The 18,049-nt window shown below is 41.1% G+C and overlaps 1 protein-coding gene across 2 annotated transcripts in view; it reads left to right on the forward strand.

The window, feature by feature from the left end:
* Positions 1–18,049, forward strand: part of METTL25 (methyltransferase like 25) — a 215,290-nt gene that overhangs the window by 145,310 nt on the left and 51,931 nt on the right. For both annotated transcript variants that reach the window (XM_075856797.1, XM_075856796.1), the window contains exon 7: positions 16,796–16,890. In XM_075856797.1, the coding sequence (XP_075712912.1) occupies positions 16,796–16,890 (95 nt within the window). The remainder of the gene's footprint in view (positions 1–16,795; positions 16,891–18,049) is intronic.

The raw sequence follows: 18,049 nt of genomic DNA on the forward strand, positions 1-18,049 counted from the left end.
TATGTTGTTTCAAATCCATATTGCTATACTTTAGTACTGATGAATCTCCTGGCTTTGTAGATTGTTCTCAGATCTTAAATTTAAAGGGGTTTTCCGATATCAATTTTTTTTTCCTTGTGCCGCTTTTCCTTGTCATAAATAAACCCCACTGAATACCGGTTTTAATTTTTTTTCCCTAGTGAGAAAGCTACTTTGTTGACCTATATGAGTTTATTTACTTCTGTATGTTTCGTCGCTCTTCCGGTCTGGCCGCTCCCAGCGTGCACTACTTCTCTCGCAGCATTCCAGGAGCAGGGACTGTAGAGTAAGGGCTGAGCAGGGGCAATGTATTATCCTTGGACAGCGCATGCATGGTTCAAAGACAAAATATTTAAAACGCGCATGCGCGAGTTTACTGCTTTGCCGACAGGAACTACCCCCTAGGTGGACAACCGCTTTAAAAGTCCCTCTTTTTAACCTGATTATATTGCTCCAGAAAGCATCAGTCTGATCCCTTACTGCGTAATAGACCCCAGCTTGTATAATTCATGATTTGATTTCATTTGGACCTTAAAAATGCATTCAAATAATTGTTGTACTGATGTGTAAATGAAAAACTTGTCAAGTGTATAAATATGCAGGAAAAATAGATGTTTCACTAAATGAACCATAAGTGTCCCTCTTTCACCATCCAAAAAGTTGAATGGTATACACTATAATGGTAGGGTTTGGAGGAGTATCATTATTATGCAGTTAGATTAGATGCTGATTGTAAAATATTGTACTGGCAAAATCTTCCTTAAAACCCAGTTTACGCTGAGTTTTTTTGACACTGATTTTGATGCGGAAACTACATCGGAATGGACGACAAAAAAAAACGGCTGAAATCGTCTCCCATTGATGTCAATGTGAGACGGAGGAGTTTTTTTTCCTGGCTCACTTTTAGCTGCTTGCGGAGGGAAAAAAAAAGCGTCGTCCTTTCTTGCTGCAGTTCCGCCTCTGACCTCCCATTGAAATCAGTGGGAAGCAGAAAAAGTGTTTTTCACTGTGTTTTTTTGCCTTCTGTCCTCCATGGCCGCGGGTGAAAAACTCAGCAAAATCGTGCCAAAAAAGCGCAGTCAGGTTACAGTATTGAAGGAATTTTGAGGCCGATTTTTTTTTTTTTTTTCTGCATCAAAACACTCCGTGTGAACTAGGCATTAAGGTGAAATTTATCAGCATTTATAAATCCTGCCTACACAAAGTCAAACTTGTAATAATGCTTGGATTTTTGCTCACACGTGGACTACTTGTTCAGATGAGTGTTGGATTATCACTGTTTCTTTCATTTGTTGCTCTGCACATAGTTAAACAGTATTTGGATTAACCTTGCATACCTATTTATTGTTTATATTTAAAGAGTTAGTCCCATATCATAAAGTGATAGAATATCATGAAAATATGCCATCACTTTCTGATCGGTGGGTATCTGACCTCTGGAAACCCATCGATCATGAGACCCCACTGGCTTGTTGATCTTAAGGCGCCCATGCACCTTCTATGTTTATGGGGGAATTCCAACTGTCCCCCAACTGCAAATTTTGGGGAATAGCATGAGCGGACATGTTCCATTTCAACATGCCTGATCCTTTATTCCTACGTGATATAAGCCTCTGCCAGATAAGTCTAGCAGTGAATTAAGGCTCTCTCACACGGTCCAACCATTGGGCAAAGAACGCTCGTTCCTGATCCCCCAATGCTAGTTCCCCATCCCGAACGCTCGTTCCTGATCATTGCTCTGTGTAAACAGGGCAACAATCAGCCAATGAACAAGCAAACGTCCGTTCATCGGCTGATTGTATCGTTTATGCAGCCAAAAATATTATCGTTGACGGCAGTATATCCCCCTCTGTAAATAGGGAGATATGCTGCGGACATGATAGAAATGTATGGGTATGTGCGATTGTAGTAACGAATGCTCGTCCCCCATACTAGCTCCTTCTGAAAGGAGCAAACGAGCGCCGATCAAAGAGATGTTTTATTGATATTGATCGGCCATCGTTTACACGGCCCACGGCGGGCCATGTAAATGGACCCTTATTCCCCTTTGAAATAAACATTCACGCTCAGAGGTGGAGTTGGGTGAAATCGCTATTGGTCAAATTCTATATAAAGTGTATGTGCTCCCTAAGAAAAACAAGCCAGTATTTTTTCCCAGAACAAACAGCTAGGAAGTGCACACTCCATGCTAATTGAGCGTTCCTTCGTGGTTGCCTCCACAACACTTTTCATACCCAAGAGCCGAGCTGGAGTTTTTTGAGCCTGCTCAGCAGGTACTGAATGCTCCTCAAATGTTAGATTCCCTAAATTAAATTTGTATAATTTGGTGACATATCCCCTTCAAATAGTTGACTTGACACATGAAAGACCCTTTTGGTAACATGAAAAATGTGAGCACAGATTTTTAATCTCTGCTTTGTTTGCATCTGTGTGGATCCGATAACAACACTTGTTTTGATTTCTAGCAGGTTCAATGTTCTCATAGGGAGATTAAGTTGTTCAAAATGACCATCCACATCAGAGTGCACAAATATACACATATAACTAGCATTGTTCAAGCCAGTTATGATATGAACAAACTCTGTGTAAACCTAAATCATTATCCATGACTGTCTCTAAAGTCACTTGGGAGTAGCACTATGCAAGAATAAAATCAGAAAGTGCTTCACCTAGATTTGCATCTCCTTCATTTTAGGGAGCAGCGCGGGTTCTGGCAGTTACACAACCACGGATTACATAGTGCTGGGATAGCCTAGCCGGGGCCGTAATTACCTTTTTTAGGCCTTGGGCAAGGGTTAGTGGTGGATTCCCCCGCACTTAACAAAAATCTTTGTGTCACTTCGGCCCATATTTTTTTTACTTGCTTTGTCTTTACTGAATCACTTGTGTGTCCTTCTATTCTCTTCAGGCACCAGCCAGGCCCAGTGATCATGTCACATGACACGTCCTGTCTGTTTAATGGGATCCGCGTGGGCGTAAGATAGCGCTGCTCTCTCCCGAGGGCTCCAGCAGACCGTATCAAACATAATAGGCTTATATGCAGAGCGTCCAGCAGGCAGTAAGATAAATAAGATACAGGGCCCTAGCGGACCGTATCACACATAATAGGCTTAGATACAGGGCCCCAGCAGAGAGTATCACACATGATGGGCTTAAAAACAGGGCCCCCAGCAGACTGTATACACTATATTATACTTATCCATTCCATGCTATTGTCGGGTCCTTTTCACCTCCGGTCGCAGCACTGGCTCCTGATCCTATTTAGTGCCAGGATGTTATCTCTGCTGTGCATGCAATGTCCTGACGATAAACAGCGTCAGAAGCCAGCGCTGCGTCTGGAGATGAAGAAGACCCAACAGGAGCGTGGAGTGATGGCGGCAGTGACCAGTCCAGGGCATGGGTATTGGTTTTCTTGCAGAAGTGACAACAGGAAGTGCATATTGGTTGTCACTTTTTACTTTATGAGCAGCTGATGGTAAAACTGTCACTTTGTTATTGATAGAACATGTTGATGAAATTATAGTGGGGCTTCAATTTGTGGGACTCTTAATAAAAAGTAATAATCAGTACTACCTGTTGTTACCTTTGGCCTCCCTACAAAACCTAAAATGCCAATATTTCTGCAGGTAAAAAAAAATTTCAAAACTTATTTACTAATACAATAAGTGTATATTCCCTTTAACACAATTTGTACAAAAGTTTCATATACTGTTAGAATTTGTGTCTTCCTAACTTTTTTGACTGGATCAGCTACCAACTTTGTGCATGCCAAAAACCACAATTTAGTATGCGCATGTGGGTTTTCTCCTAAATCGGTGCTGGAATCCTGCTTTTATCCTCGGCATTGATTTGTCATTCTCCTTTTTGCTGAGTAAGTGTGACTTTTAAAATTCATTACGTTGCACACATTAAATCTGACAGCTCACACATCCTGTAACTTTAACACCTGTTGCTACAGACATTATTTTTTAAAGCTGGTGTGTAAAATCTGAATGTTCTTTACCTTTTAATGTTTTAGTAATTACATTTACCCTGTTCCATAGAACATTATCCTAAACCAAGTAGTTCTGAGCATTTATGTTACTTTATTTTAATAGTTACTATATTTATTTTATTCTTAGTCTCTTTATTATCCTGAATTCATAAACCTTAGTTGAGGGTAGAGAGGAGTATGGCTCTTTAGATGTTCTTCGAACAGCAACTATCTCCATAAATTCTCCCACGTGGTTGTTGAGTGACTCGATGTCACGGTGGAGCCCAAGCCTTAAATCAGTTTTGCAAAGTAGAGAGGGTGATGTGAATGATTTGATATCTTCCTGTAAGATGTTGTTGCTTGCAATTATTTTCGTCAAGGTTGTGCAACTCGCTAAATTATTTTCGTTAAGGTTGTGCAACTCGCTATAATGTTTAAGAAGTTAGATGCATTTTAACATGTTCACACGGCCTATTTTCAGACGTAAATCGGGCATTTTACGCCTCGAATTACGCCTGAAAAAAGCCCCTAATATGCCTACAAACATCTGCCCATTGCTTTCAATGGGAATTACGATGTTCTTTTCCCACGAGCCTTTATTTTACGCATCGCTGTCAAAATACAGCGCGTAAAATGACGGATCGTCAAAAGAAGTGCAGGACACTTTTTGGGACGTTTTTGGAGCCGTTTTTCATTGACTCTATTTAAAACAGCTCCACAAATGCTGTGAAAAACGCGAGTTGCTCAAAAAATGTCTGAAAATCAGGAGCTGTTTTCCCTTGAAAACAGTTCCGTATTTTCAGAGGTTTTTTGTTAAGCTTGTGAACATACCCTTACTCTGTTCCTTAACCCCTTCAGGACTGAGCCTGTTTTGGCCTTCAGGACGAAGCCGATTTTTCAAATCTGACATGTGTCACTTTGTGTGTTAATAACTTGGGAATGCTTTTACATATCAAAGTGATTCTGAGATTGTTTTCTCGTGACATATTGTACTTTATGTTAGTGAAAAAACTTGGTCGATAAATTCAATATTTATTTGTAAAAAAACACCAAGATTTGGAGAAAATTTGCAAAAATTAGCATTTTTCTCAATTTTAATGTATCTACTTGTAAAACAGATAGTAATACCACACAAAATAGTTACTAGTTTACATTTCCCATATGTCTACTTTATGTTTGCATAGTTTTTTGAACATTCTTTTTTCTAGGACGTTACAAGGCATAGAACTTTAGCAGCGATTTCTCATATTTTCAAGAAAATTTCAAAAGGCTGTTTTCCGGGACCAGTTCAGATCTGAAGTGGCTTTGAGGGCCTTATATATTAGAAAGTCCCCATAAATAACCCCATTTTGAAAACTGCACCCCTCAAAGTATTCAAAACAGCATTTAGAAAGTGTTTTAACCCTTTAGGCATTTCACAGGAATTAAAGCAAAGTAGAAGTCAAATTTACAAATTTCATTTTTTTTTGCCCAAATTCATTTGTAATACACTTTTTTATGTACCACAGAAGGTTTTACCAGAGAAATGCAACAAAATATTTATTCCCCCGATTCTGCAGTTTTTAGAAATATCCCACATGTGGCCCTAGTGTGCTACTGGACTGAAACACAGGCCTCAGAAGCAAAGGAGCACCTAGAGGATTTTGGGGCCTCCTTTTTTTAGAATATATTCTAGGCACCATGTCATGTTTGAAGAGGTCTTGTGGGGCCAAAACAGTAAAGACTCCCAAAAGTGACTCAATTTTGGAAACTACACCCCTCAAGGAATTTATCTAGGGGTATAGTTAGCATTTTCAACCCACAGTATTTTTGGTAAATTTATTTGAATTGGTGAAAATCTACTTTTTTTCTGAAAAAACATAGAAATGTTTAATTTTACAAGGAATAAAGGAGAAAAAACACTGCAACATATGTAAAGCAATTTCTCCCGATTTATAGCAATACCCCATATGTGGTAATAAACTCCTGTTTGGACCCACAGCAGGGCTCAGAAGGGAAGGAGCACCATTTGGATTTTGGATTTCTGAATTTACTGGAATAGTTTTCAGTGACGTGTCGCGTTTGCAATGCACTGGAGGGACTAAAATAGTGGGAAAACCCCCAAAAGTGACCCCATTTTGGAAACTACACCCCTCAAGGAATTTTTCTAGGTGTAAAGTTAGCATTTTGACCCCACAGTTGTTTTTCTGAATTCATTGGAATTAGTCTGTAAAGGTACATTTTTAATTTTTACAAAGAATAAAGGAGAAAAAGCACCCCAACATTTGTAAAACTGTTTCTCCCAATTTACGGAAATACGCCATATCTGGTAATGCATTTTTGTTTGGACCCACAGCGGGGCTTGGAAGGGAGGGAACAATATTTGGCTTTTGGAGCTCAAATTTAGCTGAAATGGTTTTTGGGTGTCATGTTGCATTTGCAAAGCCCCTGAGAGGCCAAAACAGGGGAAACCACCAAAAAGTTACCCCATTTGGGAAAGTACACCACTTAAGGAATCTATCTAGGGGTATAGTAAGCATTTAGACCACACAGGTCTTTTGCAGAATTTATTAGAATTAGGCCGTGAATATGAATATCAACATTATTTCCACTAAAATGTTCAATTTTTTCAATTTCACAAAGGATAAAGGAGGAAAAAGCACACCAACATTTGTAAAGCAATTTCTCCCGAGTATGGCAATGCCCCACATGTGGTCATAAATATTTTTTCATTAGAAAGTAATTAACCCTTTCCGGACTGAACAATTTTTTGCTTTTTCTTTTTCGTTTTTCCCTCCCCGATTTTCAAGAGCCATAACTTTTTTATTTTTCTGTTAACAGCTTGGTGTGGGGTCTTATTTTTTGCGGGACGAGCTGTAATTTTTATTGGTACCATTTTTTGGTACATACAACTTTTTGAGCTTTTTATTACATTTTTTGGTAGAGCCAAGGTGACCAAAAAAATAGCGATTTTGCCGTTTTACATTCTTTATTTTTCACGGCGTTCACCGTGTGATTTAAGTAATGGTATATTGTAAGACTTCTGACTTTTACAGATGCATCGATACCAATTTTGTGCATTTTTGTAATTTTTTTACATTACTTTAAAATTGAGAAAAGGTTTTTTTTGGGACTTAAAATATTTACTAAATTTTTTTCACTAATAATAGCGATTTACTTTTGTTTTTACAAATTTTGTTAGTCCCCCTAGGGGACTTGAACCAGCAATCAGTAGATCGCTGGTACAATACACTGCAATACTAATGTATTGCAGTATATTGTCATTTTTACAGGCTCCTGTAAAAGCGCGACCGCTGTTCCTGTCAGTTAGTCCTAGGTGTCAGCTCTAATACACAGCTGACACCCACAGCGTATGGCGCGGGCTCAGCGTGTGAGCCCGCTCCATACATCACCTCCCACACCACGACATGCTATGTCGTGGTGCGCGAAGGCGTTAATGCACAGCGGATGGTGCAGAGTGAAAATTACAATTTTCCACTGATAGGCCATTTTAGTGCACAATATATTGTGCCCAGTTTGTGCCACTGAAGAAAAATACCTCCGAAAATATTAACCGGGTTCTCCCGGGTATGGCGATGCCAGATCTGTGGGCGTAAACTGCTGTTTGGACATGCTGTAGGGCTCAGAAGGGAGGGAGTGGCATTTGGCTTTTGGAGCGCAGATTTTGCTTGGTAATAGTTCTGTTTGGCGTTTTGCTGGTATTTCAGTTTATAATGTGGGGTAAATGTAAGCTGTGCGGGGTACTTCAGGGTATAATAAGAGAGTATAATAATGGGGTAAATAAATAATAATCCGCAGATATGTGCCCAGTGTCGCACTGATAAATGGCGCCCGATCTTATCCGCTTTTGGAACACTGCACATTTTGCATCGCCATACTCTGAGAGACCGAACTTCTTTATTTTTTCTTCACCGGAGCGTTGTGAGGGCTTATTTGTTGCGGGACAATCTGTAGTTTTTATTGGTACCATTTTGGGGTACATGCGATTTTTTTTATTTTTTTTATTTTTTTTTGTTTTTTTTTTTTTTTTTGTTTTTATCACTTTTTATTCCATTTTTTGTCACGCAAGGTGACCAAAAACCAGCAATTCTGACAACGTTTTTTTTTTTTATGCCGTTCATCCTGGGCTATAAATGACCATTTTATTTTATTCTGTGGGTCGATATGATTACGGCGATACCATTTTTTTTAATGTTTTGCAGCGTTTGCGCAATAAAATCACTTATTTATCAAATAAATTTTATTTTTTGTGTCACCATATTCTGAGAGCCATAACTTTTTGATTTTTCAGTCAAAAAAGCTGTGTAAGGGCTTGTTTTTTGCAGGAACGGTTGTATTTTTTATTGGTACCATTTTGTGGTACATGCGACTTTTTGATCACTTTTTATTGTATATTTTGGGAGGAGTGGGGACCAAAAAATAGTAATTCTGGCTTTGTTTTTTTACTTTTTTTTGTTGCGGCGTTCACCGTGCGGGAAAAATAATTTTATAGTTGGGGTCGTTACGAATGCGGTGATACCAAATATGTGTACTTTTTTTAACCTGTTCATTTTTTTCCTATAATAAGAGACATATTATAGGAATAAAAGCAGTGTTTGTTTATGTAACTTATAACTTTTATTTTTACACTTTTTTTTAAAAACCTTTTTATTATCTTTTTTCTACTTTTTTTTACTTGTCCCACTAGGCGACATTTAGACTTGCAGCTCTGATCACTGCTAGAACACATTACACTACCTATGTAGTGTAATGTGTTCTAACTGTCATTGTGATGTGACAGTCACTCTGACAAGAAGCCTATGAGAACTTCTGGCTGGTCCTCATAGGCTTCCGTACATGGCAGCCCGGAGGTCATTGTTTGGCCTCCGGTTGCCGTGACGAGGATCGCCAGCCCCCGCAAATGCATGTGGGGGCTGCCTATCTGCTCTAAACCTCTTCAATGCGGTGATCGCAATCGAACGCCGCATCGAAGGGGTTAATTGCCGATTTCAGCGGTGATGGGCTGCTGATCGGCAACACGAAGAGCAGGGCAGACACCCTGCACAGTTAACCGCCGCTGCGGTGCAGCACCGCGCGGCGGTTATCTGTTAAAGCACGGACGTTACTGCTCACCTGGACGTGCATGTACACCAAGGTGCGGGAAGGGGTTAAAGAAATGCAGCAATGATTCAGAATTTTTTTTTTCTTTACAGTCCATAACCATTCAGTGTGTCAAATGTGAAAGAATATGGACCATCTGGAAAAGCATGGCCTAACAGTCATTTCCTTAAACACACGATTAAATTCCTCATTTTCATTTTCTACATTTTTTTCTGCTTTTTTCTTTCTTTTTTTTTTTTTTTTTTTTAGAATGAAATGAAAACGTGTTCTATTTACACATTTGAAAAAATGGTCTTTTGAAAAGTAGCAATTTGTGATAACTCTCTTGGCCCTACATCTATGCTGGACTCTAAATACAATGAAATCCTTAAACCTTTATTCTATCAAATCCAGAACAGGCAGAAAATTAATGACACTTGGAAATAGTTGTGATTGTTCCAGCAGTTCTTAGGTATTTCAAGTATAAATTTAAGCAGAACTTGCTTGTCTTTTCTTTCCATTCTTCACTCTTGTACTGATCAAACTGATTAAATAGAGCAGCAGGTGCATTACAGCAGATAAACTATACATGCTTAATGGCGGGCCAGCTAGCTATACATATTGAAAACTTGAGTGTAGCCACTCACTCTGACCTCTTACACACCCTTAATATTAGCTAGGGACTAAAGTGTTTATAAAATATTTTACATTACATCTGGTTTAAATCTCTGCGAAAAATTGTTTAGGTTTCAGGAGATAGGTGTAATGATTTATAAATTGTTGTTATATTTTGTATGAAACACACCGTCCCAGAGTGACTTAAATTGCAACCTTATGTTTCCACAGAGTAAAACTAAATATTATATTTTCTACCCTATTGATACATGTCTCGTATAACATTTACAGCTATTCCAGTACGGAAAATCAAAGTACAAATTTGTGGAATATTTTTAAAGGTATTTTTAAAAAAATGTTGACCCAAATAGTTATTGTACCCACACACATCTGTTACACGTGCTAGATGCATGTTTTAGTAGATTGTGTATACTAGTTACTTTTAATACATACTTCCCATATTGTGGGGGTTTCTAAGCATTCTGTCTGTGGTCAATGCCCAGGTCCTACAAACATGTAATTTGACTGATACTGCATCAGATTGGTTGGAATCCTATACGTTTTCACTATTTATTGCTCTGAAAGTTAACAGACTGTGGTTTCTTCAGTGTGCATTATGTGATGGTTATCTACTGTTCTAAAATATGTACCATACCATAAATGTCCTGTCCTTTTGTGGCTTGACCTTAACAAAGCGGCCTCAAATGAGGACTGGGTATTGTTACAAGACTGTCTGGCTAGGGTGCAACAACTAAATAAAAGACAATGATTCTTCGGTTACAGTTCACAATGTTTTTATTGTTTATGAAACATGTACATAAGAGACAAATACAATGATTTCATTTTCTTAGATGACATGGAGAGTAATAAGGTCAGACAGCTTATTTATTTGATCAATATGATGTTGGATTTATATGGGGTGCTGCATTGCATTAAAATCTAACTGGAGAATTGTGCATGTAGTTAGCTCTCTGTATTCTGTAGTTCCCTTCCATACCCCGAAACTATAATAATCGGTTATCTTCTTGTAAATTGTCCCTAGTGTATTGTGTGTGTCTGAAATAAGGTGTCACGAAGGGTCTGTGGACCCACTGGGCCGTACAGCCTTGGCGATAAGGCAGCGGGCCAACAGGGTGCAGGACAATGTCTGTAGTTCGTATAGGGTACTTGTGGCAGCACGGACAGTGGCAAGGCAAGCTCGGCTTGGACTAGGCAGCAAGTAGACGTCAGGCGAGGTGAAGCAGGTAGGCGAGGTGAAGCAGGTCAGACGTGGAACAGCGCGACACGACTTTGGCACAACACAGTGCTAGACCAGGGTGGTATGGAAATGCAAGGAACAGGTACAGGAACACACTAGGAGGCCATCACATAGACAAATTATAGGGAACAACAACAACGTTCAGGCATAGCAGCAGGGTGCTGGACCCCTCTTATAGTCCAGGGTACTCACGAGTCAAGGGTCATCAGAATGTACAGGTGCGCCCTTTAAGAGCGGGCACGAGCACCCTACAGGTCCGGCTGAGGTGAGTGGACGCGAGCACTGGCGTCTCCTGAGGAGGAGGCTGGGGCCAGCGTTTGCCGACTCGTGGCTGCGGCTGTCAAAGGGAGGTTGGAGCTGATGCCCCACAGCCACGGACATTACAGTATCCCCCCTCTTATGCCCCCTCTTCTTGGGACCAGAGTGAGAGAGAAACTTCAGAAGAGTAGGAGCATTGAGATTCTCCTCTGGCTCCCAGGACCTCTCTTCAGGGCCAAACCCCCTCCAATCCACCAAATAAAAAGTCTTTCCTATCACTTTCTTGGTGTCCAAGATCTCCTTGACCTCAAAGATGTCCGAAGGGCCGCTGGAGGCAACCGCAGGGCTGGGAGTCTTGGAATAGCGGTTCAGGATCACTGGTTTCAGGAGGGAGACATGGAAGGGGTTGGGAATTCTGAGGGTGGGAGGCAGCCGAAGCTTGTAGGCGACAGGGTTGATCTGCTTCAGGACCTCAAATGGTCCGAGGATCCTGGGGGCAAATTTACATGACGGCACCCTCAGTCGGATATTCCTGGACGACAGCCAAACCTTAGTGCCAGTAATAAACCGGGGAGGCTCTCTTCTCCTTGTGTCAACCTTCCGTTTCATGCGGTCCACTGCCATTAGGATGGAGGATAGAGTATGCTGCCGGATCTGCAAAAACATGGAGTCAGCAGCAGGTACCTCGGAAGTATCAGGCAGCGGGAGAGGAATTTGTGGGTGCTGGCCATAGACAATGCAGAACGGTGTATTCCTAGTAGACTTGCTGGTGTGATTATTGTAGGAGAACTCCGCCCACGGAAGCAGCTGCACCCAGTCATCATGCTGCTTGGAGATGAAGTGGCGTAGGTAGTTCTCCAATATCTGGTTGATCCTCTCGACCTGACCATTAGACTGAGGATGGTAGGCTGAGGAAAAGTCCAACTTCACGCCAAGAAGTCCGCAGAGGGCTCTCCAGAACCCCGATGTAAACTGAACCCCCCCGATCAGACACAATATGCTGCGGCAAGCCGTGCAGGTGGAAGATGTGTTGGATAAATAACTTGGCCAACTGAGGAGCAGAAGGAAGACCGGTCAGAGGAACGAAGTGGGCCATCTTCGAAAATCGGTCCACAACCACACAGACAGCACTGCATCCAGCAGAGAGAGGCAAGGCCGTGATAAAGTCCATAGCTATATGCTGCCAGGGAGCATTGGGCACAGGCAATGGCTGGAGCAGACCAGCAGGTCTGGAGTGGGTGGCCTTGTTGGCCGTGTGGAGGTAGGTCAGATTCTTGTGGTCCGTAAAATTCAAGATCAGATAAGCTGCGCCCTCTAGTAGATGTCTCCACTCTTCCAGAGCCAATTTGATGGCCAGTGACTCCCGATCCCCAATCGAGTAGTTGCATTCTGCGGAAGAGAAGAGCTTGGAAAAGTATCCACATACCCTTGACTTGCCCTTGGGACCTCTCTGGAACAGGAGTGCACCAGCACCGACAGAGGACGCGTCCACCTCCAACGAGAACTGCAGAGAGACATCCGGATGATGGAGGATAGATGCTGACGTGAAGGCACTCTTCAGGCTATTGAATGCGGACTCTGCCTCGGGAGTCCAAACCTTGGCATTCATACCCTTCTTAGTAAGGTTAGAGATGGGAGAAATCAGTGAGGAGTTTGGAATAAACTGCCTGTAAAAATTAGCGAATCCCAAAAAGCGCTGTATGGCCCTCAAGCCTTGAGGGCGTGGCCACTCCAGGACAGACTTTACCTTTTCAGGATCCATCTCGAGACCTCGATTCGAGACGATGTAGCCCAGGAAGGGTAGAGCATCCTTGTCAAACACGCACTTCTCCAACTTGGCGTACAGACGATTCTCCCTCAACCGTAGCAGAACCTGACGGACATGTCTCTGGTGCGTCATAGGATCTGGAGAAAAAAATCAAGATGTCATCAAGGTAGGTTACAACACAAAGATAGAGGAGGTCACGGAAAATGTAATTCACAAACACCTGGAAGACCGCGGGAGCATTACACAGGCCGAAGGGCATTACTAGATACTCATAGTGTCCATCACGGGTGTTAAATGACGTCTTCCATTCATCACCCTGGCGAATCCGGACTAGGTTGTAAGCACCACGCAGGTCTAGTTTAGAAAAAATTCAGTTCAGAGATCAGTGGCAACGGATATTTATTCTTCACCGTGATCTGGTTGAGACCACGGTAGTCGATGCAAGGACGAAGACAGCCATCTTTCTTTTTGATAAAGAAGAACCCGGCTCCAGCCGGGGAGGAAGACTTTCGTATAAAGCCCCTTTCCAAGTTCTCTTTCACATAGGTGGACATGGACAGAGTCTCTGGCAAGGAGAGAGGATATACCCTACCACGGGGAAGGGATGCACCAGGAATCAGTTTAATAGGGCAGTCATACGCCTGATGTGGGGGCAATGTCTCCGCCTCCCTCTTGCTGAAGATGTCCGAAAATGCAGCATAATGACTCGGCAATCCTGCCAAAGACCGAGGCAGCGAAGGCTGAGCTGAACGAATCCGCAACTGGCAATGACCTTGACACTCAGGGCCCCACTGGAGAACCTCTCCAGAATTCCAGTCAAGAACTGGGGCATGCAGTCGGCGGAAGTCCGGAGGAAGGCAGGGAAGTCACGGGTCTCTGGTCCGTGTCTCTCCCAGATAGGGTTCACCCATGCAAGAGCCTTCCCAGTGAGGAGAGAGATGATAAAAGTGACCCTGGCGCCATCAGACAAAAATGTCCTAGCATACAGACAGAAGTGGATTTGGCATTGATTAAGAAAACCACGACAGGTACTTACTTCTCCATCATAGCGGACAGGAAGTGGCAAAGAAACACATGGGTCAATACTGCCTAGGTGTAGTCTGAGGATCAACATTGCCAGGAGGTGTTGTAGGATGAACCTCCTGCCGACATGCAAGAATGTTCAACGCCTGGAGGAGTTGGTCCTGTCGAGACCGGAGGTCCAGCATATCTGCTCGCATCTACTGTGACGTAGTCATAGTCTTGAATCGACCAACGGGGTCCATGACCTGAGCGTACTGTCACGAAGGGTCTGTGGACCCACTGGGCCGTACCGCCTTGGTGGTAAGGCAGCTGGCCAACAGGTTGCAGGACAATATCTATAGTTCGTATAGAGTACCTGTGGCAGCTCAGACAGTAGCAAGGCAGGCTCGGCTTGGACTAGGCAGCAGGTAGACTTCAGGCGAGGTGAAGCAGGTCAGACGTGGAACAGCACGACACGACTTTGGCACAACACAATGCTAGACCAGGGTGGTATGGAAATGCAAGGTACAGGAACACACTAGGAGGCCATCACATCAACAAATTATAGGGAACACCAACAACGCTCAGGCATAGAAACAGGGGGCTGGACCCCTATTATAATCCAGGGTACTCACGTGTCAAGGGTCATCAGAATGTACAGGCATGCGCTGCCCCTTTAAGAGCGGGCACGAGCACCCTACGGGATCCGGCTGAGGTGAGTGGACGCGAGCACTGGCGTCTCCTGAGGAGGAGGCTGGGGCCAGCACTTGCCGACTCGTGGCTGCGGCTGTCAGAGGGAGGTTGGAGCTGACGGCCTGCAGCCACGGATAATACATAAGTGCATCGGATTGTGATATTTTTTAATTGTTCTGTTGTTTCTCCCAATCGTAAAGGGCTTATGTGGGGACTGAAAAGCGTTAGCAGTGTACTCACTGCAATATTTGAGTACACTTGCTAATATACATTCCGGTCTCCCGTCACGCTGATTATAAAATTTTAATTGATTTTTACAGCGCTGTTGGTAGATCGGAAGTCCAGTGGCACAGTCTTCTTCATGACGACACGGCTCGTCGTCATGTGACCTGCCCTGCTGTACTCTATGTACAAGCAGTAGTACAACGATTACATAGTGTACAGCGTGACATGAAGACGAGCCGTGTCGTCATGCAGGAGGACTGTGCCGCTAGACTTCCGGTCCACGGGCAGCACTGTAAAAATCGATTAAAATCTTATAATCAGCACGACGTGTGACCGGAATGTATATTCGCAAGTGTACTCACATACTGCAGTGAGTACACTGCTAATACTTTTCGGTCCCCACATAACCCCTCTAAGATTATTTTAGTAAATTCTTCACAGTAAATAAGAGGATTCACGTGAAAACTCCAATACGACCGATCCTGAAGGATGCCATCTCTGTTCTGTCCTTTTCTCTAGACAGGGAGTAAGCTGGGAATGCTCATAACCAGGAGGATAGTAGATTTCTAGCATGCATCTAAGGCCCATGTGTTTCTATGTAAAAATGTTCTGCTCATTGGTTGATTTACATTAACTAATATAATCACAATTAGGCAAGTTGCTGCTTCCAATTGGATCAGCCTGGCTTCTTATTAGCTAAAGTTCAGTTTAAAATTATTTTTTTTTTAGTCAAAACCAGGTGAGAAGTGTTAAAAATTTTCTTAAACATATACCTCAACCTTAAAGTCCAAACGTGATGCGAACAGAGCTGAAGCCACATATTGCCGGATAATCCTTACAAAATAAAATCCTATTAAATAAAAGATGGTATAAATTACTGCTTCTAAATATTTGCTGCAGATGTTGGAACCTTTTTTATTTTTTCCCTTTAGCTGTATTCCGACTTGATCTTCAGCCATTCTATCTTCCCTTTTTATGTTTGTATGGTTCTCATATTTTGCACATTTTAATGTGTTTGGATAGCTCCATTTTCTATTATTGTCTATTTTTCAAGAACATACTTTTAGTATTTGCCTTTGATTTGCAGTAGGCAATGTTCAGGAGTCTAGCAATCAATATATCATCCCATTATTTTATTCTTATGCTATTTTGATGGCAATATTGAGCCAAACACCATCACTTTGAAAGTTGTGAGTGCTAAAGTAGACGTGGAGAGAAAAACTTGACAATGGTTTTCCGTAACTTTGTTTTAAACAACAGATTTTAAGGAATTCTTAATATACTTTGTTCCGCTTGAGTGGTTCCTTAGCATCAGATCTCTTATTAAGCCCTTTGGTCGTATTAAGCTTTGTTGTCTGCTAAGGCAACAAATGGATGCTAAGCCAAATCGAATTATGCTTTTGGATGTAAGACACGGCTAAACATTTAGAAGAAACAACTGAGGGCCTTGCAGCTGTTCCAGGCTGAAAGAGAACAAAACATTGACCTTGACTATGACGTATAAGTAAACATTAAAAGCACAAATCACTTAATAAGTATGTGCCAGAATGATCCAGGGGAAAGCAGTGTTAACTGCAGTATGTATGATTTCATGGCTTTTTTTAGCTTTCTGAAATGTGGACAGCAAGATGATTGCCAAAGAGATTAAATCGCTGTTATTCCATATATCTCATTACATTGCTTACCCTAGATAGATTGTTAGCAAAGGATATGCATACAGAATATGCAAAGTGTACAAGACTTAGTCTTGGAAAGTCTTCAGCATTAAATCCTGAAAAGACCTTTATGTAACTTTCTTGTGAGATGCTTGAAAGGGCCTACAATCTAGTGTGACTTCTGTTTGTCATGCTGTGAGTCCCCATTCTAACTTGTACCTTGTTATCTTTATTTTCTTTTATCATTACAGAGCAGACAGAGGGATCATGGGGTTTCCCATTGAGTCAGTATTTAAAGGAGAGGTGCTGGCATATTGGACGAAATGCTCGGATGTCCGCTTGTTTGGTGGGTTACATTTATTGAGATGTTAGTACTTTCTACTCTTCATTGCAATCCCTTCTAGAAAATATTTAATTTGTCAAATAACCTTATGCAAAACCTGTGACCGAAACAGATATTTTATAGGCAAAATATGATGTCAATGCAAAAAGACTAGGTTTGGGACTGGTTGACTATAACTTGAAAACCTAAAACTTTTTTTCTCTGATTTCTAACCATTAATAAAAGGATCTAGCTAAAAATATTTTCCTGTAAACAAATGGAAACTAGACAAGTTGTGTTTAGACAGAACACATAAAATGATTGCTTCTAAATCCTATATTTGTGTTAATAATACACAAATAAGGGCCTATTTACATCAAGTGGTCATCAAGTAGCATTAATATTCTGTTCGCTAAGACTTCTATTTACACCCAACAAGTGGAGCTATAAACTTTCATACAGTTATTTCAAATTTTTATGTGTGAATGTTCAAAGTTATAAACTACTTAAAACTTGAAAGCAGCTTTCAAGACATCAAATTTTTGAGTTGTGTGTGTGTATATATATAACGATATTATTGTAATTACCAGTGTAAATAAAATAAAAAATTAAATTAAAGTAGCTATCTTCATAACACATATAACTCCTATTAAATAATATAACAATTATCCACAAGTTAAATTCACCCTTATATATGTAATACACACATTAAAAATATATAATTATATAAAAACTTATTCTGGGTTATTATATATCTAGAAACTTTGGAGTTTTTTTTTTTTACATTACACATTATGATATTATACTAGTTATAAAATAGCAAAATGTTCTCCATTCTGAAACTGTTGAACATATTCTCTTGATCTCATAGATGTGTAAATAGTCTTATCTTCCTTAATTCCCCCATATGTAGTGTTATATTGCATAAAACAACAGACTTAAACCTGATCCAACAGACTATTCAGGGAAAAAGATGAAATTCATCCACTCTTTGAGTGTCCTGGCTTGCATGTGATGATGATAATTTTAGTATACAGTGCGAATATTCAAATTTGAAAAGAAAAATAATTTTATTATTATGGTCAACAATTATTGTTCTTTAATTATGTCACTGAAAATGTGATTTGGCATTCATTTTTTCTTCTGCACAGATTACACTACAGTAATAAACATTTCACCTGTT

This window comes from Rhinoderma darwinii, chromosome 3 (assembly GCF_050947455.1).
Source record: "Rhinoderma darwinii isolate aRhiDar2 chromosome 3, aRhiDar2.hap1, whole genome shotgun sequence".
Taxonomy (NCBI): Eukaryota; Metazoa; Chordata; class Amphibia; order Anura; family Rhinodermatidae; genus Rhinoderma; species Rhinoderma darwinii.